The sequence below is a fragment of the Lonchura striata genome, chromosome 2 (genome assembly GCF_046129695.1).
Source record: "Lonchura striata isolate bLonStr1 chromosome 2, bLonStr1.mat, whole genome shotgun sequence".
NCBI classification, from domain to species: domain Eukaryota; kingdom Metazoa; phylum Chordata; class Aves; order Passeriformes; family Estrildidae; genus Lonchura; species Lonchura striata.
This window is the reverse complement of record NC_134604.1, coordinates 33,209,097-33,232,570: the sequence shown is the minus strand read 5'-3', so window position 1 is coordinate 33,232,570 and position 23,474 is coordinate 33,209,097. Positions and strand designations below refer to the sequence as shown.

Sequence of the window (23,474 nt, the reverse complement as noted above, 5' to 3'; positions counted from 1 at the left end):
AGCTCTGGACACAGTAAGAGTTACACTGATTAATCAATCCCTAGCATCTCTCAATGCACTCTGATTATCTCAGAGAAGTCCTAAAATGAATCAATTCATGAGCCCTTGCAGTCTTATTTTACAGATAATTCCTATTTTAATAAACTTAGTTTGAAGTTCATCCCTTTTTGGGAATTTTATCAGAACAAGAAAACAGGTTGCTTTCTCCCCCTGCTTAAGGAAGGCAAAGAGAGATTACCCAGTACCACAGCATCTGTGACAAGAGCAGGGACATTTCTACATGTGATACTGTAGTAAGACAAGGACAGGTTGGCCTTGTGACTAATTCTGCAGGAGTTTCCTGGGTTACTTACATGAATTCAAGTAACTGGATAAGATAGTTGGCTTTGCCTGTAGAAGAGGGATGATAATACTTTTTCCCTATTCTCTGTGTCCTGCCTGATTAGGTGAGAGCTTCCCCCTGCTGCATGAAGTTTTTCATCTTATTGTTCTGCAGTGTCTATAGAATTAGTCTTAATAAATAGGCAGATACAAAATAAATCTGTCCCTAGCAATACTTTTAGAGCATAATTCTAAGTATATTCCTCAAAATTCAGTTGAGCCTATGGCATTCCCTGCTATTCAGTGGCAGTAGTGAAAGCCAGTGCTGTCCAAAACAACTTTTCTATTGTTTTCACAGTCAAGCCAATGACAAAAAGTAGAAAAAATTCAGATCTTGCAAGTTTTATACTACATGTCTCCTTCAATTCCAGCTGTCACCCTGTGAGCTGCTCAAACCCCAGGCTGCACCTGAAAGGTTTATAACAGAGGATGCTCTGGACTCTGTTTCAAACAGGAGGTGCACATCACGTGATACCTTTACTGAGGAATATGGATACAGGGTGATGGCTGCAGGCAGAAGAGGCAGACATGCTTTCTTTGCTAAGAGTCCCAGCCTCCATTCAGCTCTTTTCAGAAATAATGTTTAATAGTAAAAAGATACATCTGAAAGTGGGTATGAGTTCAAGGCCTCTTTTCTTATGGAAAAGCCTGAAGGCTCATCAATATTCCCATGAAAAAGACAGTGTCTTCAAATGACAAAAGTACTCCACACCACACACAGTCACCCTGGGGCACTGCACACAGGATGTTGTGAAGGCCGAAAGTGTTTAAGAGTCAAATGGGGTTAGGCAAACTCTCATGGGACAGATTCATGAGAGACTGTCACATCCAGTGGTCCTGCAGAGAAATTTGCTGAAGTGGATAGAGGGTAAAGATCAACTTTGATTCCTAAATCAACATTCACAACTACTGTCCCCTTCTTCTCTTCCAAATTGACTGCATCTAGTCCATACAGGGATAATAAAGATGGATAGTTTCCTTGTTCAGTTTATTGACAGAGAAGTAGGGATACAGAGCTAGTGTATCTAAGCACGGGAATTCACTTACCTAATTATGGAATAAAGAGATTGAATGGCACAAGGTGTGCATGGGAATTATCTTGGAATTGTTGCTACACTTTCATTTGAGTCACAATTTAATTACAAATGTTTCCTGTAGGCCACAACAGAACACTGAGAATTAGACACAAAGCTTACCCAGGAGTGGGGATAAGGCTTAACACCCTGAGTGAGTTCTGTACCAGCCTTTTCTTACTGTCTAAGAGATGAGACACTGGCACAGGGTGCCCAGGAAAACTGTAAGTGCCCCATCCCTGGAAGTGTTCACAGACAGGTTGGAAAAGGTTTTGTGTAATCTGATCTAGTGAAAGGATGTCCATGGTAGGGCATTAAAAGTAGGTGATCTTTAAGGTCCCTTCCAACACAAAGACATTTCACTTGGTGTCATTGAATCCTTTCTACAGTTCTATGACTAGAAAATATAATTTTTTTTTTCTTTTTAATTAAAAACAAACTAACGAAAACCAAACCCCAGGCTATGTTTTTCTTTTCTGGAAGAAAAAGGAAAATTTCTCCCAAACAGATTGAGAAAGGCTATGCCAAGGGCTTTCACCTAGAAGGCTTGAGACATATTCAAAACTTCATCCTGATTCAGATGAAGGACATAAATTTTAACTTCCTGTATCCCAGGTAAGAGCCCAAATTAGCAAAATGTGAGTGATGGAGAAAGAATGGGAATACTTTCAGTGACTACCAACATTTTGTGTCACTCTTAAGATTTTCCCTTTGTCAATCTTGAGATTTGCTGATAAATGTGATGGTTTTACATGGGTTTTGGATGTGTGGCACATCCTACACCCAAACATTGAGTCTGACAAAGACAGGAAAAATTTGTAGGCTGACCATAAAAGCCATGTTCAGGCTGCATCTTTTGGCATTTGGTATTTAAATGCCATTATTCACACACTCTATTAAATTAGGGTTCTGAAGAAAACCACTTCATCCAAGAATGCCTAATGGACTCATGATGAGAATTTCAGTATGAGATTTTTTCCAAAGTAATTTCCATTTTGGCATAAGCCAGAGTAGGGTTCTGATGGCTGCAAGTGCAGACTGCTTATACTTGTCAAAAATTATTCAAAAGAATTTTTAACTTCAGGCCTTAAAATCTTTCAGTAGCACAGGTTAAATGTTCCAGCCCATGACAGAAGACTTAGGGAGTTGCAAACGAGAAATAATTGAGATAATTGCATCCCAGCCTCCTCCATGTTTTCCCACCACTACTGTTTCAAACTTTCCTGGGCCTCCAGCTTAATGCAGTTTTAGATTTATTCATTAAGAGGTCACAAACCAATCTTTAGGACAAGCCATTACCAACTGTCTAGCAAGTCTCTTACCAGTAGAAGAAAGACTTAGTGGTTGAGACCAGAAAAGGGAGGTTTTGTTACTTTCTTTGAGTACTGGATTGAAGCCAAGCAGTATTAATTCGACTCTTCATTCTCCTCTCTTGTGCCTGCTCCTTTCCTAAGTCTTTGCCAAAAATGTGAGAGGATTTTATACCTATAGCTTAATTTATTTCCTATGAAGAACTCATGGGATCTGAACCTCTGATATAAATCTGAAGTTTAAGGTTTAATAAAAAACACAGGAATCCTTTATGTTATAGAAGAATCTCCCAGAAACATGGTAAATGGCATCACACTGTTTAAGCCACAGTAGTGTATTTGCTAAGATCAGATCATTGCTGACTCTGATCACCATGCAATACAAATTTGATTTGAATAACCCTTGAGTACATGCCGAAGTATTCGCTAAATGCATCAGAAAGAATACTCACCACTACTTTTATGCCAGGTTTGTGCTTTAGATGAGGTACAGTGGGAGGCAATATCTTAGACAATTTTTGACAAATAAAAATGACCAAATAAGATTTCTCAGGTTCAGTATTTTGTGTAAAGAAGGCCAGGTTTTTTCAAGGTCAGGTTGGATGGAGCTCTAAACAATGTGAACTAGTACACAGCATCCCTACCTGTGGCAGTGAGGTTGGAACTAGATGATCTTTAAAGTTCCCTCCAACCCAAGCCTTTCCACGAGCCTATGAAATCGCAATAAGAATACTTGAACAAGGCATTTACATCCTCATGGAAGTGGTAGGACTGTCACAGTGGACTGACTTCTTTCAAATATGATGTAAAATACCAGGTGATGACTTAATTTGCTGTAGGATATTAATAATCATATTAATAATCATTAATATTAATAACCACAGACACAAAGTCATTTATTCATCTGAACTCACAACTTCTTTGGTTGTAGCTTAGGATCCTGAGCTAGAGCTAATTTCCCAAATAACATTGCTGGCTTGCCCCCAGTATCTGTTGAGGTCTTTGAGAAGATTAATACACAAGGTGAAAATCTGTCTCCCTTTTGACTCTGAGTGGGGTTTTCATCACTCACCATGGGATTTCATAGGTCAGATTTTCCATGCTCCAAAGTCCTTCCGACTGAAGGACAATATTGAACATGACAGAAATCTTGTTAATAATACCTGAGGTTCATGCTACTATTTTACAACAAAGATTTTGGGCATGCATTGGCCACATTAATTATTCTACTATGCTTATGTGACTTGGTTCTCAAAAAAATCCAGGGCTCAGTATCAGACTCAGCCTTGGAGATCAAGTTGCTGCCCTCAGTTAGGTTGTTTTCTTCTTGTACCACCTTAAGCAATTCACTTTTACTTCCCATGGCTCATCTCTTTCCTCTATAAAGTGAAAGAAAGGATACTTGCTCACTACTTACCAGCTTTAGGTCTTAGTTAATGATTTGATTTGTGGAGCCCAAAGGAGGGAATATAAAATTAAGCTTGCTGCTCAGCATCCTATGGCAGTACTCATTCTACAAGGAGCAGCAGCAATAAAAAACAGGGGAAAATATTGCCCTAAGCAGTGAAATGAGATCAAGTTCAAGAAGACAAAAAGCATGCCCTACCAAGTAAAATAATGCCATTTCTGCATAGGCAGTTCTGCAGAGGAAAGCACATGAAAAGTGAAAAGTAGGCCTTTTGCTTCCTTCAGTACAAAGGTGGAGGTGAAATCAACCCACCAGAGCTCATGCTCATGTTTTCTTGCAGACAAGATATTTCATTCTTCCAGCTTTCTCATCACCCTGTTGCCATAACTATATGGGAAGTACATAAAGCTATCTGTACTGTTTAAACCCTCACATTTTGACAGAAAATTGGATGATATGACATGCTGCTTCCCAGAACAGGTGCTGTCTATCACCTTGCTGCTAATCTCTGTGATTAGTGACCTGCAATGTAAGTCAGCTATCAATAGCCACCTGTCCTTTTTGCTTTAAGCGCCTCCCAGCATATCGCTTTGTGGTGTCACTCTCCCTTGTCTGGTTTTTGATTGATGCAAGTTTCTCTTTTGAGCAGTGACTCAGAAAATAAATCATACCCCTTGCCATTCATTGAGTGCAATTCTGCAGCACAAAGCCGGTGTGGTTAATCAAAGCTCCAAAGAGCAACAAAAACCAACAGAACTGAGAATGAGGAGGAGAGATAGAAAGGATAAAACATCATAAAAAGGATTATTTGGGAGACAACTAAAGCAAAAGCAAAATAAAAAGTGCTTCAAATAAGCATAATGTTTGCTGCACTACTGCACCAGACCCAAAAAGCTGATTTTTGTGCTCCGTTCCCTGACATATATGCAGGGATGTGAGAAGAGTCCCACCCTTCTGAAAAATATAACTATATCAAGTAATCTGATTTTACAGGCTTTTACTTCTAAGTAACTCTTTCTAGGGTCAGTGGGATTGTTCTGAGTAGAATAAGTAAAGAGAGAAGGATGCTTCTGTTGTGAGCTGTACTCTGGATCAGTTTGTGGTCCAGCTGGGATCAGACACCCATACACAGAGGGGCTGCTAAAAATAGGAATGGCTATTGGAGCTAATTGGCCTTAATGTAAAAATTTTAGAAAGGAAAAAAAGGTGAAATTTTATATGTTATGCAGACAGCAGTATTATGAAAGAAACATACAGAACTACAAACACTGCATTATAGGCCAAGAAAATCCTTTCCATATATAAATGATTCAGAGCAGGAAGGTTTTGTGCTTTTATGGAGGGAAAATGAACACAGAGATGGAAAGGTCTGTATTAGAATGCCTGTTCTTCTACATCCAGTCCAGCAAGTTTATGGAAGCTTTTTAAATTATGAGGAGCAATCATGAGCTAAAGACGGAAAGAAACTGGTGGTTGAGTATGTAACTGAGACAAGCGTGATTCTTTGTGTTTGTCATGTGCCAGAGAAATCAGGAAAAATGTGAGGTGTTGGTGGCACTGATGAAATTGTAGCAGAAGTAAAATCTACACACAAGGAGTAGCAGATAAAAAAATAATAATCTACCACAGAAAAGCTATGTGGCAAACTCTCTGACAACACAACTCTGTTGAAAGTAAGGTATCTAAACATCTGGGAACTGGGCCATAAAACTGAGATGACAAGAAATGCATGTCCATGCAGAAGTGCTGGAAACTTACTTAAGTCAGGTAAATGCAACAGTTCAGTCTTTAAAAATAGCTTTTAAAAAATCTTCATTATATTTTATGGAGGTAACCTTTCTATTTGGAGAGTCAACCCAAGTTGTGAGGGAGAGAGAAATAAAAAGCTGAGAAGAGTTAAATTTATAAAAACATGAATGAGTTGGGAATAGAAACACTGTGACAGAGGAATGTGCATATGGATGGTGCAAATTTACAGGGCTATTTTTGATGAACTGTAGGAGAATTTTCAGTTTTTCAACACCTTTCCTTACAAAAAGAAAACCCTTCATCTGGTGGGAATTCAGTCAATTTCCTCATGTTTTTTTGTCATTTCCTAAGTTGCAAGGTTACTAATGGTAATTGCAGACCCTGTTTGTACCTTGTGGCTCTAGCAGTGCAAAAAGGTTTCCTTGGCACATGTTACTTTCCTTCTAGAGGGTTTTTAAATGACCAGCCCTAGGTAGGAATTGCTACAATGCTTGGGAGCAGACAGAAGCCACCTTTCCTCATTTCTTTCTTAGAGAGTAACCACTTCTCACTCACAGTCTGCTGTCTTCATCTCCTATAACAATAAACCACAATTTCAGTGTTCATTATAGCGGCTCTCAATACTGGGCTTTTGTGAAGAAGCCTGTTTTAAGGTGTTATATTCAAAAGTATAACAAACCTGCTCCTTCTAAGGTTTTCAAACAAAGATGCTATAAAGGAGACAAGAGGATTCAATAACAAGTGTAAAAAGTCACAATTTTTCAAGCCAAAAAAAGCTTTTTTTAAAAAAAAAGGGGAGATGACAGTGCACTGAAAGGCAAACAGATGCTTTATTTCTTTTATTTCTTTCCAGCGTGAAAGCACCAATATGTTTGATTCAATGCAAAAAAAAAAAAAAATCTAGAAATATTTGGTAGATCTCTCACATGTGCTATTTTTCTATAGCACAATGCAATCTCTTTCACTATTGCTTCTACATTCAGATTCAGGCCTTAGTTTTGTACCTTTACTCTGCAATACATTTACTATGTCAGTTTTGGCTGGTGAGTAATCCCATTTGCATTCACTGTATTGCATTTACCTGAATGAATTTAAGTCAATGAGTTTGGTGGGTTTAAAAACATGTTTGAAGTCTAAGTGGTGCTCAAATCATTGTGGATGACTTCGTTAAAACTCGTTAAAGACACTCCTTTCCGGTCTTCCTCCCTAAGTGTTAACTAGTTTCTATGCATTTTGCTGGCAAACAGAATGTATGAACGTGGTCTGGAATAGACTAGAGACAATGGATTTTATTTGTTTGGAGGTTTTTTGAGTGGTTTCATTGTTGTTTGTTTGTTTGTTTGTTTGTTTTTGTTATATTAGTGTAGTAATTCCCAGGAAGAATGCTACTGAAGCCATACAAGGTGTTGGAATTGGGAGTCATTACAAAGTTGGTTTTGGAGGTTAAAGGGACAAAACCCTTTAGCAGTTTTAGCACAATCAGAATTGCAGAAATAGGAGTGTGTCATGGTTTAACCCCACAAGAGTCCTAAGAGTGTAACTCTGCTTCTTCTTTGCCCAGCTGCCAGTTTACCGCATGGTCTTCCTGTCATTCTTGCTTCCTCCTGCAGCCTCTCTTCAACTCCAGTATTCTTTTAGTTGTGCTTGTGCCAGACAGCTTTTCAAGAAAGAAATTAATAATAAAATGTTGTCTTCAGGCTTCAGTATTACTATTTTGATTTGTAGGTTATCAGAACCTCTGCTAGGAGACTTCCATCCTTCACACATCCTTCCTTTAAAATTCTCAGTTTTAAAACCCACAAATACTATGTTACACCACATCCCTTTAAGCTGACCTACAAAGTTCACAGCACATCCCATCCTCAACTACTGCACCATAGCTGTGTGAGGGCAGGTGTAGATTAGGTATTAGGAAGAAATTCTTCCCTGTGAGGGTGGTGAGGCACTGGCACAGGGTGCCCAGAGAAGCTGTGGCTGCCCCATCCCTGGGAGTGTTCGAGGCCAGCTTGGATGGAGCTTTGAGCAACCTGGTCTGGTGGAAGATGTCTCTGTCCATGGCAGGGGGTTGGAACAAGGTGATCTTCAAGGTTCCTTTCAAACCAAACCATTCTAGGATTCTATGGTTCTCTGAAATCCAGGACACAGCATCTGAAGCAAGGCTAGGATCTGAGTCATGGACGAGTAAGATTTCATTAGTACATTCAGGACTTAGCTTTTCAAGAAATGCCAACAGAATGTGATTCAGTTTTTGCCATATATTTCCATATGAATTTCCTATGAAAAAGACCAAGAACTAATAGGCGCTTTCTGAACCTTTTGCTTTCTGTTTTTAAATGCTGATGGTAAACAAGAGTATCCTGGGGTGGCATTTAGAGAATCAACTTCTGTTCTTTAGCAGTCAAAAGGATTCAGTTTCTGAGAAGCTCAGCTGATAATTACAGATTTTCCATGTTTGGTTTGTATATTTTATCATTATTTTTTCTCATAAACAAATCTAGGTATTAAAAAACATGCTTTTCCATCTTGATGCAAGTCATTGCATTTATTTTTTCTGTGTTTTCTGTCATGTTTAATAAACTTGAAGTAAAAAGACCATTTATTAATTATTTTGACAAAAATGCTTTTAATACGTTTTATTTCTGATATCTGTTTCCTCTGTGTGCAGATATGTGTGCTTGTGTTGCAGTGCATATGTACATTGTTTTTTCCACAGAAATAAATCCCAGGCCATGTTGTTACATGAAGCAGAACACTATCATTTATTTACACTTTCTTAGCTCTGACTAAGTTCTAATATATTTCCACTTGAGTGAAGATGAGCCCTGTGAAAAGGAAGACATTTTTATGCAATTTCCATCCACATCTCACTTCTTTATTCTTCTTTTCTTCCTCCCCCTTTCCACTTGCCTTCTTATACCATCCCAGTCTTTTGTTCATACATTCTAACCTCATGATTTGTGGAAACATTTTTAAAACCACAGGACAGCATTTTTCCAAAGCCCTCTAGTTGCCCAGATAGAGACATTTCAACATTACCTGATTTCCCAGAGATTAGGTGACTTATGAATACATGCCTCCTTGAGGTCTCTGAATCACTTCCTACAGAAAGAAGACACACAATATCACAATCAGTTTCAAATTCCCAAGTGCATGCCTAGTTCAGACAGATGCAAGTTGCTGCATATATGTATCCTGTTAGCAGTGGCAATTATTAAATGAGTCACACATAATTGAGACTTTCTTTTTATTGGTAATTGTTCTAAGAGGGTTTTTCTGCAATCCATTGAGTAACATACCTTTTCTTCAGTGTAAGAGTGTATAAAGAAGGCAAATTAGCCGTTGAGTGCCCAAAGGCATGACATTTTTTAATATTCTCTTTCAGGTTATTCCAATCTGACCGCCACACAGACGTCATTATTTTAATGTTGAATACTCAGACAAGGGTGCCATGGATGTAAAAGAAAGGAAGCCGTATCGATCTCTGACTCGGCGCCGCGACACTGAGCGCCGCTACACCAGCTCTTCAGCCGAGAGTGAGGACAGCAAGGCACCCCAGAAGTCCTACAGCTCCAGTGAGACCCTCAAGGCTTATGATCAAGACTCCAGGCTGACCTACAGCAATCGGGTCAAAGACATGGTGCACCAGGAGGCTGATGAATTCTGCCGGGCAGGTGGGTTACTTTTCAGCAGATTCAGCTGTAAACAGCACGAGGGAATCAGCTGAGAGACAGAGCTGGGTGGGAGGCTACCTTTGAAAGACTGAGGGCAAAAGCAAGATGCAAAAGAGAGATTTAAATAGAGCAGCAGAGATCATCTTCATTGTATTGCACAAGACACTATGTGCAGCCCAGTGTCCTTAAGTGGCATACCCATATCCCATGTTCATTAGCATTTACTAAGACACATTTTCTATATCTTAGTCTTTCTGTCTGCAGCAGGACTTTGCCACTTCCCACCATGAGACTAGAACCCCCTGTGCACATGCTGTATGGTACTGACATGGCATGGAAAGTTCCTGCCTGCTCAGGAGACCTTTCACTCTGCCACATGCCTGCTCTGTCATGAATGAAGTCAATGAGGATGCTGAGGCAGAAGGCAACAAGGGGAGAGTGTCACTGTCCACACTGTCCATCTGGTATACAGCAAAATCCAGGAATTCTGGAAGAAAGGAGGCAACTGAAGTTCAGATGGGATGAACCCTCTTGGCCTGTAGGCTTTAGGTTTGCCTTGGGGACATGCTCCAGTATTAGAGTAAGGAACCATTTGAGGATTTACAGGAGCACATTTAGTGAATCTGAGTCCCAGTATCTGTGAAGATATGGAGTTTCAGGAGTCACAACGGACTCCACAGATCTAACAGAGATTCCAGATACCCTGAAGTCAGTGCAGTTAGAATTTTCACTGTTGTTACTGCCTGTATGAGGTAGATTTCTATCTCCTACTATAAGACTCATCTTCATTTTTCTATAGAGCTGTAGTTCAGATTCCAACCAGGACTTCACATAAATTGTTTTTAGAAGTCCATCAAGAAAAGCGTAAAATGGCAAAGTGAGTCAAGTAGAGTAGGCAGCATTCCAGAAAGTGGACATAAATTACCAATGCAGAGTACTCTGAGCACATCCTCTGCAATTTAGAGAATCTGATTCCCCAAAATAAATGCATATTATTACACTCATTAAACTTGGGAGCTGCTTGATTTCTCCTCAAAAATCATGCACTTGTGGTTTTGGTGCAAGACTCTTCTTCAAGGCACACACAAGTAAAATTATTTGCTGAAGTATCTTCATGCATATGGCTTTGGTGTTTGGGTTTCAGAATAGCTGCAACAGGCAATAATCAACAAAAGGGCCAATAGTTAATATAAGTAACACTGTGACATCATGAAAGCACTTTCCCTCCTAGCAACTCAGAAGTACTTCATCCCCTCTAAGGAATGTATGACATTATAAAGAAAAGGAAACTTTTTAGGTCATTGCATTTGCTTACTTCATACAATATATTCACCATGCAGGATAGATGTGAATTAGTCCAGGTCAGCGGTTTTCAACTTGGAGGTCCATGAGGCCATGCAGATCTATGGACTTCTCCTAAGAAGCCCACAAAAGATTACCTTCCTTGAAAATCCAGCCTGTTGACAGGGAGTGTAAATTTTCTATACACAAGCTCATGCTTCCCTAGGAAAATTTTGAAGTTACTGAGTAAAAATGACTGGTCAAAGTAACTGAAATTCATTGAAAAGTTAAGATTAACCATGTCAGGGCACTAGTTCTGTTTCTGATATAACTCTCACAAATGGATCAACTTAAAGCTTTCTCCCAGTTTATCCTGAGGGTCCCAAAACTGGCCTGAAGAGTGTTAACAATTATCCCAGACTTTCTGTGCCACATTTTCCACTGGCAGTAAGCCAGGAATGGACCTCTCTTTGTGATGCTTCTTGGCTTCAGGCCAGCTGAAACCAAGCCTTATTAGCCTGCTTGACATCAACAAGGCAAAGTGAATTTCTCTCCTGCATTGGTTTGGAAGGCAGAGGAGGGAAACATTTCAAATTGACCAAATAAATTCAGTAAATAAACAAGTCAGCATTTAAATGGTTTTAGCTAGAGTGAGTGTCAGCAAATGTGCAAGTCAGCACAGGAGAAAATAGACCAGATCTGAATTAAAAAGTCTTGGATATTTATTATCCTCCTTTTATTGACTTGAGTTCTTCCAGCTTAAAAGGCAACAGTGAGCATAGAATATGAAAATCAATGCATCTGCTGCTGTTTATTGCAAATAAATTTGATTTTCAGTTAATTGTAGCAGTCATTTTTCATAATTTATGAGCTGCTGTTACTGGAGAACATCGGTCATGCTGCACATTGATGTGCCTGTTGGTGCTGAGTGTGGCTTCTTTCAGGCAATGGTGGAACTTGCCATCAGTGACTCAAACACGCAAAGAAAACCAAAAGATATTTTTCAGTACTCCACAAGGAATGGTTTAGAAAACCATGTAAGTCAAAACTAGAAGAGAAGAGCAAGGCCTCTGGGGAGATACTGCTTCCTAGCATTTATAACTTAGGTCGGGTTTATTTGCTTCCTCATGCCATGAAAATGTAGAGGACAATTCCTCAAACCACTTTGTAATCATGTTAAATGCATTACTTTGCCACAAGTTTGTGTTGTGCTTCCCAAGCAAGGGTCGAACAGAGGTGTGAGCCCCAAGCAACCTTTTCTGTCCACTCTGTCTGAAAGCTTTAATCTTGTTTGGTCAATTAAAAAGGTGTGAAGTTCATGAATCCTTTATACAGTTGGAATGTTGTCAGCTGCAGATCTGTAACCAGCTGAACCAGAATTTTGTCCTGCTATCAAACTGTTCCTTCTCTGAGGTATATACAAAAATGTGGTCCAGTCCCACTATTCACCTTGCATTCAGATATCTCCTCTTTGTTCACTGTGAGCTATAAATTCAACTGAATGAAAAAATATAGTAAAATAGCATCTACTTTTGATCACCTGTCATCTGATGCATGTGTGCTGTAATATGAGAGACCTTCCCTAGTCATCAGGGTTCAAGGACAAACTAGGCTGTTTCCAGAAGTGTGAAACCATACTCTGGAAAAATAGAAAACTATTTCTGTTGGATACACATTTTCTACCACATGATATTTGACATCAACAAATAGAAATGTGAGAAAAAACACAAAATTGTGGGATCTTGAAAAGGGAGAAAATGGTAATTCAGCTTTGGATACAACCTTGAGATCCAGACTTGATAAACAGATTTCAATAATGAGTAGTTATGAACTTCAGTTTTCAAAGAAAGGTTTGTGCCTGAAATTTACTGGAGATCATGCATTCAGATTTATCTTGTTGAAATATGCCTGAGCTGCAAACTGCTCATTTCCTTAATCCATCCAAGGCATAGCATAACAGAAGCAGGGGTTCATTGAGCTGTATAAATGCACTGTGCAGCTAAAGGCACTCATGGGTGGCCAAAATCTTTTCAAGATATTCAGGGTTGAAAAATAAATGCATGCATTAATAAATAAATGTGGATTAAAATTGCTCTCCCCAGCCTCTTTGTGGAACTTTTCAAAGTATGCTAATATTTGAAGCCTTATTCACATCAATTCAGTCTGATTTTGAAGCTCTGCAGGTAACTAGACATGGAGTCAAGAGTCACTTTTCAGGTCATATTTTTAGTCAGCTAAACAATTGCATCTATTTGCAGCCAAATAACCTCTGCTGTGACTCTCTCAGAATGAATAGCTAAATGTGAGTCAAGGTGTGAGTGGCCAGCAAGGGGAAAGTGAAATCGCCAAAGGAAATTTAAATCCCCAGTATGTAATTTCAGGGATTTCAATGAGCAGAACTCACTCAAATTGCCTATTGTAGGGAAGTTGTCAGGTTTTGGTAGGACTTTTGATCATTGCACACCTCATTTTGCTTTTCTCACAAGAAGATTACTTTTTGCCTTTCCTAAAGTATTGCACATTCTACATTAGTTTTTGCTTTCAAACTTGATGATTTCATTGAACATGCCCTGAGTTTTTGTCAGGTTCCAGAAGCAGGAATCCAGCCACTTTTTAATCTTGGCATGTTTGAAAAGAGGTTGTCATGGTGGGGGACTGGGGGGACTGGTGTCTTCTCCTGAGTAACAAGCAATAGGACAACAGGAAATGACCTCAAGTGACACTAGGGGAGGTTGAGATTGGATATTAGGAAAAATTGCTTCATCGGAAGAGTGGTCAAGGATTGGAACATGCTGCCTACAGAAGTGGAGGAATCACCATTTCTGGAATTGTTATAAAAAAATGTATAGACAAGATGCTTAGAGACGTTTTCTCGTGGTGGACTTGGAGATGCTGAGTGATGCTTGGACTTGATGATCCTAAAACCTTAATGATTCTATGATTCTCACAGTGAGCAGGACCACTGTGAGAACCCCAGACTTGCTCTGGGGTCTCATATGGTGGTGAAATTTTTCCTCCAACCCGTGATTCCAAATTAAAACTCCACAGCCTCTTGCTGTTCGGTCTCAAGGCAGTTTATTGTGAGTTATCTAAAAGATTGTCTTCTCGGGCTGCGGCTGCTTGGTCAGCGGCCCAGGCAGAGACACACACACACCCTGACACCCTCTCTGTCTGCTGTCTTCTTCTTCTCTCCCCGCCCAGGGCTGCTGCTATCTTTTATATGATATATTACGTATTACATGTTTACAGTTTTCCCCCAATACCTACTACCTATATTACAAAGTGCTTTTCTACTCTAAACCAATCTGTGAGTGCCAACATCACCAAGAACATGGAGATAAGGAAGAAGAAAGAGGAAGGACAGGAATAGCCCACTTTCCTTCATCTTAGAACTTCTGACCCCCATGTACAAAGTAAAAACCCCCCTGTACAAGTGTTAAAACCCTCCTGTACAATACTAAAAAAAATTTCCCCTCTGTTTTGTAACTACTTTTACTATACTATCTAACCTTTTGTGACTGCCTGTTCCACCTCCAAAGTTGGTAACTCATTCCATGGCTCAAACTCAAAATCACTGCTGTTTCCAGCAGTCTACCAGGGTCTAAAAGGCTTCTGACCAAGGCCTGGAACCTCTAAAAATGTCTGAGAGACATTTTGAGTTCCGACAGACCACAACCATAGAAGAGAGGTATCTTTGGTAGGATGTTGCTGTGTCCTGTGATGCTGCTGTGCCACATGTGAACATAGAGGATGAACACTTCTGCTTTTGATATGTGCTAGATGGCACCGTGCCCTATTAAAGAATAACCTGGCTGATGCATTTTTCTCACAGGAGCCAACTTCTCTTTGCGAGAACTGGGACTTGAAGATGTGACACCCACACATGGGGCTTTGTACCGGACCGACATTGGGCTCCCTCACTGTGGCTACTCCATCAGCGCCGGCTCAGATGCCGACACGGAAGCAGACGTGGTCATGTCACCCGAGCACCCAGTGAGGCTCTGGGGACGCAACACCAAGTCCGGGCGCAGCTCCTGCTTGTCAAGCCGGGCCAACTCCAACCTCACCCTCACCGACACGGAGCACGAGAATACTGAAACCGGTAAGTGGTGACAATGCATGCAAGTGTCAGCCTCGAGTTCTATAAGAAATGTCTCTTCCTACTACTTCACCTTAATCTTCCTTAGGTTTAGTGATGTGGTTTTTTATCAGACTCCATGAAAACACTCTTCTAACAGCCCCAGTCGTGGCCTTTTTACTGTCCAACAGAGTCTTTGTTAATGAACTGCTGGAGAAGCTCCTACTTATTTATCACTGCGACAGAGATCATTAAATAGCTGTAATACTCTCCCTGCTTTTTGCCGCAACCTTTCAGAGGGAAGGCATTTAAATCTCCCCTCCTCTGGCCAATGCTACTCTTATCTTTGCTCAGATTTTCTAGATAGATAATTTTCTTCTCTTCCTTGCTGGTTCCTTGACAGGGGCTGCTTCATTTATGTAAATTGGCTGACTGCTCTCTGAAGGAAAACGATGGTGAAATATTTTTAGAAGCCCTTTTCTGTGTGTGAAATAAAAGCTGAAGGTCACAGATTTTTTTATCTCTGTGACTTTGTGTCCCCAGCTGCGGGGGATTCCTGCATGCTTTTGTAGGTCTCCGAACCTTTTGGTCAGCAGTTCTGCCAAGCAGTGTAGGAGAAGGAGAGGGGATTTTGATTCAATTGCAACTTGACCCAGGAGTTCATCCAGTCCTGTATGCCTTTGCACCTTTAATTCAATTATAGCACAGCCTGCTTCTTGATATAGCTGCCGCATACAAGTCATTGGGCACTTGTGCTTGGCGCAGAAAGCTCATGTGAAATGACTGTATCACTTGTTCTTTTCATGCTTTTTGCCACAGTATTATAGTGACAAATGATGATAAGTTTTCCTCTGGAAGCCATGACAGTGAGACATACACCACCCACATGATTTTATGTTTAACTCCAACAAAATTACAGTTGAAGCTTATTAAGTTTCTGCTCAGAGATAATGATATATTAGGCAGAGTTCAAAGATAAATGGTCTTCTGTTAAAAGGATGTACAGAAGAATCTTTTTAAATTATCTTTACTATACTTTTTAAAGATTCTTGGTCTTACAAGCAGACAGAATGTCAGGTTACATTGTTTTCCTTCTGATCCTTGTGTTTTGATGAAAAATCAGAGGGATCATCAGGGTCAATTAAAGTTTTGCACACTCACAAGAAATTGCTAGAAAATAGCCAAAAGTAAGCACCTCGTGCTTCCATCCTATTCTCCTCTATCCAAGCTCTCACATGCTTTCCATGTGATGTGTGAGCAGCTGCAATCCTATCCCATACGTTTTTTCTTTCCATGCATACTAAGAAAAGCAGTATACAGAATTTTAGCTTTGTGGGTTTTTATCTTTGGTCTTAACAGAGGAGAATTGCATTAGCTGCAGGAGTCTTTCTCCCTGCTATCTCTACACCTGAAAATGCAACTTCATGCCTACAGATTACTTTTAAATGAAATTATATTAGAAACAGCACATTAGCAACTTTGTATGCCTGGAAAAGTTCTACTGAAAGTAATCACAGAGGGTGTAGGACTCATGTCAGGTTGGAGATAAACTTCAATTCCTCTTTCCTTAAGTTTAATGGCACACTAAACATTTGTTGAACCATCACTTCATAGCAACTAGAAAAAGGGAAACAAGAGGTGGAGAACATAGAGTACTGTATAAATGTAGGAGTTTCCTTGGAGCCTAGGCATTTGCAGTCTTAGATGTTGGGTGTTTTGAATGAGAAAGGCTGTATCACCCTAAAATCAAAAGTCTGTGTAGCACAAATAAAACATAGATTGCTGTGGTGTCCAGTGTAATAGTTTGAAAATACTGACAAAACAAGGGTGGCAGAAATTGAAGGAAAATATTAAGATACAAACTGTGCTGGTGGTGGTGAGCTTTATCTGATGCCTAGACTTTCCTGGGAAGATGTCATAGATATCGTACCATGTTCAGGTCAGAAAAACTGGTCCAGAACTGAGAAAAAGTTCACTTTAATATAGGGATTGCGGTTGAATTGGTGGTATTAACATATCCAAATAAATGTTGCAAGGTAGAAAGAAAAGAAGGTTAGGAAAAAGTCTTTTAAGTAGGCAGAATTTGAGCATTTTCTTTTGTAATTGCTTGGCACAAATAAAGGTGCAAGAAACCTTTGTGTACAAACTCCTCACCGCCTGAGACCTGCTGTAGGAGCAAATGAAGCCCGAGATCCTCTCATAAGCTTTTTCTGCCAAACATAAAGATGTTTCCTCCCTCCTCACTCCACATAAGTAGTGTTTCTCTGGGCTGCTAGCTATCACACAGGTTATTTTTAGAAATCCCAGATTTACAGAAGAAGCATTTTCAAGAAGACATGAAACTTTGCTAATGGCAATGCAAAGTAACATAATGCTATGACTCAGTTTACAGGATACCTTTATGAGCCAATATTAATTGTTGACAGTATTGATAGAAGTTATAGCCTTTAGCGGAAGTCAATATGGACTTTATGAACCTGCCATCAATAGAAGAGTTTATGGGGCTCATTAAACCAACTTCTCCAATGAAGGTCAAAGTCAGCAGTTTTTATGCTGTTCATTATTTATCCAAAATAAATAATCAGAATTTACTTCTGATGTTTGTAAATCCAAAGTTGTCAAAGCATGAGTCTGACAAAACATTTATTGTGTTCCTAGAAAAGGAGAGGTCTGGCTCCCTTGAAATGTAGGGTTTTTTTTATTTCAGGAGTGGTGATGCTTTAAAGGAACAGATATGCTGCTCAGAAAGGACAGTCACAGTCCATCCCTGTCCTTAAGGAAGCCTATGAAGTGCTCTGGTTTCACGGCATATTGTAGTCCATAGATCACTTGCGCAGGGATCTGCCATGGAAAGCCATACGCAGCTTTATCTAAACTGTTATGAGGTTTTCACAGAATCACAGAATAGTTTTGGTTGGAAGGAACCTTAAAAAACATCCATTTCCAAGCCTCTGCCCTGAGCAGGGACACCTTCATTAGGCTGAATGCTTCTAGGAGGCCGAGTGCTTTTACTAACTTAAGAGTTTGTTTCCACTAAAGAGCTGAGTTATAACTCTGGCATTGCCCTGAGCTCACATCCTGCACACTCAAACAGCCACGATGGCTTCCTCTCCAGTGGACAATGCATTTCACTTGACCTGGATAGTCATTTTGCACAGTGAGGGGACAGAGGCACAGCTCGAGTTGCTGCATCTTGCTTGGGGACAGTGCCATCATTCTCTATTGCTGATGTAGCAGGCACTTTATATGGCTCAAAGGGGGTTCTGCAGCATGATCACGATCTGAACTGGAACTGTGAACTCCCATTAAAAGTTCAGAACCAAGCACAGAGGGAGTCTGGTTCCTGGAAGTCTAGCAATGATTTTAGGAGAACTTCTTTCCTATAGTAGATTGCACTATTTCTCAGCAAGACTGAGTCAAGCAAAAGAAGTTCCTGAAGTGGTCATTTGGACTGAAGCCTGGAGTTTCCTGGCGGTACCTTAGCTAACCCCAAACAGGATTTTTACTGAGCCAGCAATTGTTTACCATAGAGAAAAGTACATTGAAGAAGAGCAAGGTAATAGTCTTCCAGAGATTTGTTTATTTTTCAGCAATTTAGTCACATACAAAAAAAAAAAAATTTCTAATAATAAGAACATCATCATAAATATACAGTACCACTGGATAATTTACACTGAAAGGCATTGCTGAAAGTCTCTGGTCCCTCTTCTGCTTAAAACAGAGCTAAGTTGGAGGTCAGGCTGGGTCACTCAGAGCTTTTTTCAGTTACAATTTGAGTATATATCAGAATGGAGAGGCCACAGCCTCTATATCCTGTTTCTGCAGCTGACCATGTTTGCTGTGAACAACTCTTCTTCTAAGAGATATGGATTTCAGCTGCAACTTGGGTCCATTGCTCCCACCGAGCATCTCCAAGAACAGTCTGACTCCATCTTCTGAGTATTGCCCATAGCAAAAACCGTTGAAAGACAGCATGACAGCATCTCGAGTATCCTCTCTTCATTAAGAGTTGGAAGGTAATTTGGCACTGGAGGAGATCAGAGGAGTCTGAGGAACTCCAGTGCCTAAAGCTTTTAAGCGTAAACAAGACAAAGATATACTGAGAAAGGTCTAGACTAGATGCTGTTTCGGACAGAATGGTTTTCTGTGCTGGTCTCTCAAGCATCCTTCTTTCTCCAGTTCCAATTCTTGCAGCTGCTGTGCCTTATTCCTCTGGGGCTGTGCAGGACTATTCAAGCTGGGCTTTTGTACTGTCTAGGGGACTCCTAATATATGTGGATGTGGACAGTGTTTGTGTGCAAGCATCCAAGAACTGGGCTGTGTCTATTTCCTTTGGGTCTGTAATGGAGATCTTAACCCAGATCCATTCAAAGTGTTACGAATTATGCTGATAATCCCTGGATAGATTTGAATTTGAGAGACGGGCAGAAGATGGGTAGATATTCCAATACAAAATCCCTACCCACAGAAAAAAAATTTTAAAAAGCAAAACAAAAAACCCTACCACCACCAACAAAACCAAACCACTTTTTCCTCTATCTTCAGTGTAATAATCACCTTACTGGTTTACTCAGTACAGTCATTATAGGGTTACTGCACACCTGGGTCAACAACATTTTTAAAATTTGTCTTTGTGAAAGTGGAGTTGCAGCACTTTAAAAACAAACAAACAAACAAACAAACAAACAGTAAATATTAACTTTCGGCTATCCCAAAGAAGCCATTCCAAACTATTCCAAACTAAGGATTTAATTTGGTTGTATTCTGGGCTCAGTGTTCATATCCACCAATGCAAGTAGTTGGTTAAATATGAGAAGGAACAAGAGACAGAGGAAGCAGTTTTTTTGTTAGCAGGACAAGTCAGCCATGATTAATGCTGTGAGGAGTGGCGTGATGTTTTCTCTCTGTCATCTCTTCCTGTGGGCAGTATCAAATGTGGGCAGTATCAAATGGTCAGAAGGATCTCACAGACAGGATGATTAGCATCAGATGGCTCAAGACAGTTCAACTGAGTTGAAGATGCTCAGCTGTGATCTATCATGTAAAGAAATTCTCGCAGCAGAAATGTAGCTGAAATGTGACTTCACCACACTGAGAGATTAGTAGACATGAACTAAAATTCCAGATCTAACTACCCAGGAAGCCAAAACTCAAGCTTCAGGACCTTTTCGGTCAAATTGCCCTATGCAACTTCTTTCCATCTTCACAATTCAAAACCATGAAGGAAACATCATCCTGCAAAAACTTCTGCATGCCTTCTATGATTGCAAAAGGTTTTACTACTGGACTCCAATCACCCATTTAATGATGAATTGGATACGGGTTTGATCACCCCAAAACTTCCACCACACATCTGTTGATCATCTCTGTTTAGGAAGAACAGTTTCATCTCAGGGTTCATTTTTCTTAATTTCACCTCTGAAAGTACCAATCAGTGCCAAAGGTGATATAGTGACTATAGTAAGAGAGACACTTATCCGTGTGTCCTGGTTTGAAAAGCAAAACCAGCGAGAAGCTCTAAGTCAGAAATACAATTTATTAGGAAAGAACCAAAGAACCAAATAGATACAATAGCACAAAAGAAGAACCACTGACAGAGTTAGAGATACAACCTGACACTGGCTAGAGAGGTGGTAGCAGATATGGTTCTGTCTAAGCAGTGTCTTGTAGACTGATGTAGTTTCCCTCTGGAGGTCCAGTAGAGAAGGTCTCAGCTGTTCCTCTTGGAAGAGGGGATCTACTTGCTGTCTGCACAACCCTGCTTATATCCTTGATGGCATCGTTTGGCTCTTCCCTATGAGGCAGAGCATCTCACAATAGAATGCTTATCAGATCTTATCAGTCATGTGGCTAAAAGAACAGGTCCTCCTGAGGGATTTATCTCTGAGTCATGAGATAAGGAAAAAAAAAAAAGGAATTGCAGCTCCAGGTGGTAATGGAATACACCCCAATATTATAACCTAGGACACAGTGAAAACGTTTAGGAGCAGCATTTTAGAACAACATCCTACAAAGAGGAATATTTTTCCCCTTCTGTCCTATCCCTGGAATTGTTCATGGCCAGCCTGGCTGTGGCTGTGAGCAACCTGGTGTAGTAGAAGGTGTCCCTGCCTTCGCAGGGCTATCCAGCAGCTGGAGGCAGGTGGCCTTTAAGGTTCCTTCCAACCCAAACCGTTCTGTGAATTTTTTCATTTAGTCACCACTAATCTGAAATGCATTTAAATGAATGCATTTAAAACTGTCAAGTAACAACCAGCTCAATATCAAAACCTGCTCTCCAAGCCTTACCAACTAAGCCAGAAAGGTAGTAAATATGTTACAGTTAATTTTTGCTTTCTCATCAAATAAAAATGAAAAATTCTCATAGGCTGTTGTAAAACTGAAGCATAGTGGCAATCAGGAACCTTAAAGCTCACATGATAGCTCTGCCTCCTCTACTATCCCCAGCTCAGCTCTTAGCCATGTTAATTGACATAATACCTGATTTACAGAGCATTTCTTGCAGTAACCACCACATTCTATGCTTCCACTGCTTAGGCCATTACTGTTGTTGGAAAGAATGCTTAAGAAACTGCATAGGGTTTTAGGACTCAACAGAACTGAATGTTTATAGAACATATTATAAACACAGGGGTACATTAAAGCAGGAAATAATTAAAGATAAGTATTGCAAACAGAGAACACCAAAGAAATGCTACAATTTTACTTCTCCAGGGTAGTTAATAAATATTACTGATGCTCTCATTTATTCAGTGGTGACTGATAAAAAACTCACCAAAGCCTTTGAAGGCTCCTGTTGCCATCAGCAGTGTTACCTAGGTACATGGTGATAACAGTTTGTTTTTTGAAAACAGCATGCCCAAGTGGTATTGTGATGTATTTGGTTAAATACATCACAATATGCTGTTCCCTGCTAGTTTTCTGATAACCATTTTGGCCTCTTATTAAATCAGAAAGTTGTTACAATGATCAAGCCACATTTCATCAGCTTTTTTAAAATATTTTCTCCTCAGAGACTTTTTACAACAGCTAAGAGAGCTTTAAACAAACAGTAATTCTTTCTGTGGGTTTTCCTTGTTCTCTTTGGTTGTTGAGAGCTCTTCTCCTAATGCTGTCTGTATTTGCTACTAGGTGCCTTGCAAGGTAACTTCTTAATAGCTCTGACTTTCTGCAGAGGAAGAATTTTTACTCAGTTTTCTTGGCATTCACCTTTTTTCCCAAATCATGTTGACCCAAATCATTGGCCCAAAGTACAGTTCAATATATCAGTGCAGTTAGCAGTGCCAGAATTACTGTGTAATCTCTGCATTACAAATTATTTGTCAATACCCCAGTTGATAATCCATGGTGACTTTTCTTTTTATTACCATGTTTTGCTGAGTAATTTCCTTTCAGGCTTCATCCACTCCATTGTTAATATTGTTACCGTGGTTGCAGCAACATCATCTCTTTATTTTCTCCTCTGAGTTATAAAGTACTTCCAGTAAATGAGTGTGTGCTTCAGACATGATTCTTCTGCAAACCATGTAGGCAAAAATGTGATACTCATATTCTGGAGAATTCAGAAAGGAATTTTTTTAAAAAACAAATTATTTTTCAAAGTAAATAATAATTTTAAAAATACGTACTATGGGCTATACTTTATTAAGTTTCCCTTAAGACTTTTTAGTAAGGGAAAACAATAATAAATTAGAACTACCCAGGCAAGATCAGACATCTGCTGGCTGTCATCTTTCACTTCTCTCCCATCAGTTGTAACCTTAATATTAATAACATGTTTCAGCCTGAAATAAAAAATTAGCCAGAACCCTTACCACTAAAGATCCATCATCGATTGCAGAAGATAGTGAAGAACTACATAAAGTAGTAGCACATCCAGAGGGGAATTTTCACTGATACCCTTCCTTATTTCAGCTTCCCAAAACTCTCACACTGCCCCTTTCCAGGTAGGAATTTGCCAAAAAATCCCCATTTTAATGGTATGTAGATATTGTTGGGATATGGCAATTTACTGAAGCCACCTTACAGAGATATTCAGAGATTTGGTGATCCCTTAAAATGTGAAGGTCATGGGAAGAAACATACCTTCAGGCTCTCCAACCATGAAGATACTAATATTCCTATAAAAAATGTTAGTCCTAAAAAGGAGACTTTTAACTGTATGACCATCAAATGCTGCATTTTCCACTGAAAAATGGCTCCCTTGAAGGCTGTTACACCTTCTTTACTTGTGATCCAACTTTCTAATCACTGACATTCTTGATGATAAATTCCTCATATTTTCTATCCTCTTATCTTTTTTGTCCTTTTTAGATGTTAGTGCTGAGATATTTCTTGAAAGTGAATAGGTGAGTCCCTACCTCAGTCCTTCACAAGAGTCTCAGAGAAAGTTTTACCCGGATGGGATGGTGAATTGATGGGATTTAGGACCACAGACCCTAATCTTCCTTCACATTCAACCAACTCCCTGACAACTGGGTGTAAAACAGCCTTTCAAATTGAGGATGTCGCTGCCTCTTACAC

General features: G+C 39.8%; 1 protein-coding gene across 13 annotated transcripts in view; it reads left to right on the top strand.

The window, feature by feature from the left end:
• Positions 1-23,474, top strand: part of TENM4 (teneurin transmembrane protein 4) — a 1,541,819-nt gene that overhangs the window by 1,187,501 nt on the left and 330,844 nt on the right. For all 13 annotated transcript variants that reach the window (XM_031505163.2, XM_077781310.1, XM_077781309.1 and 10 more), the window contains 2 exons: positions 9,304-9,592; positions 14,706-14,975. In XM_031505163.2, coding sequence (XP_031361023.2) covers positions 9,370-9,592; positions 14,706-14,975 — 493 coding nt within the window. In that variant the 5' untranslated portion in view covers positions 9,304-9,369. The remainder of the gene's footprint in view (positions 1-9,303; positions 9,593-14,705; positions 14,976-23,474) is intronic.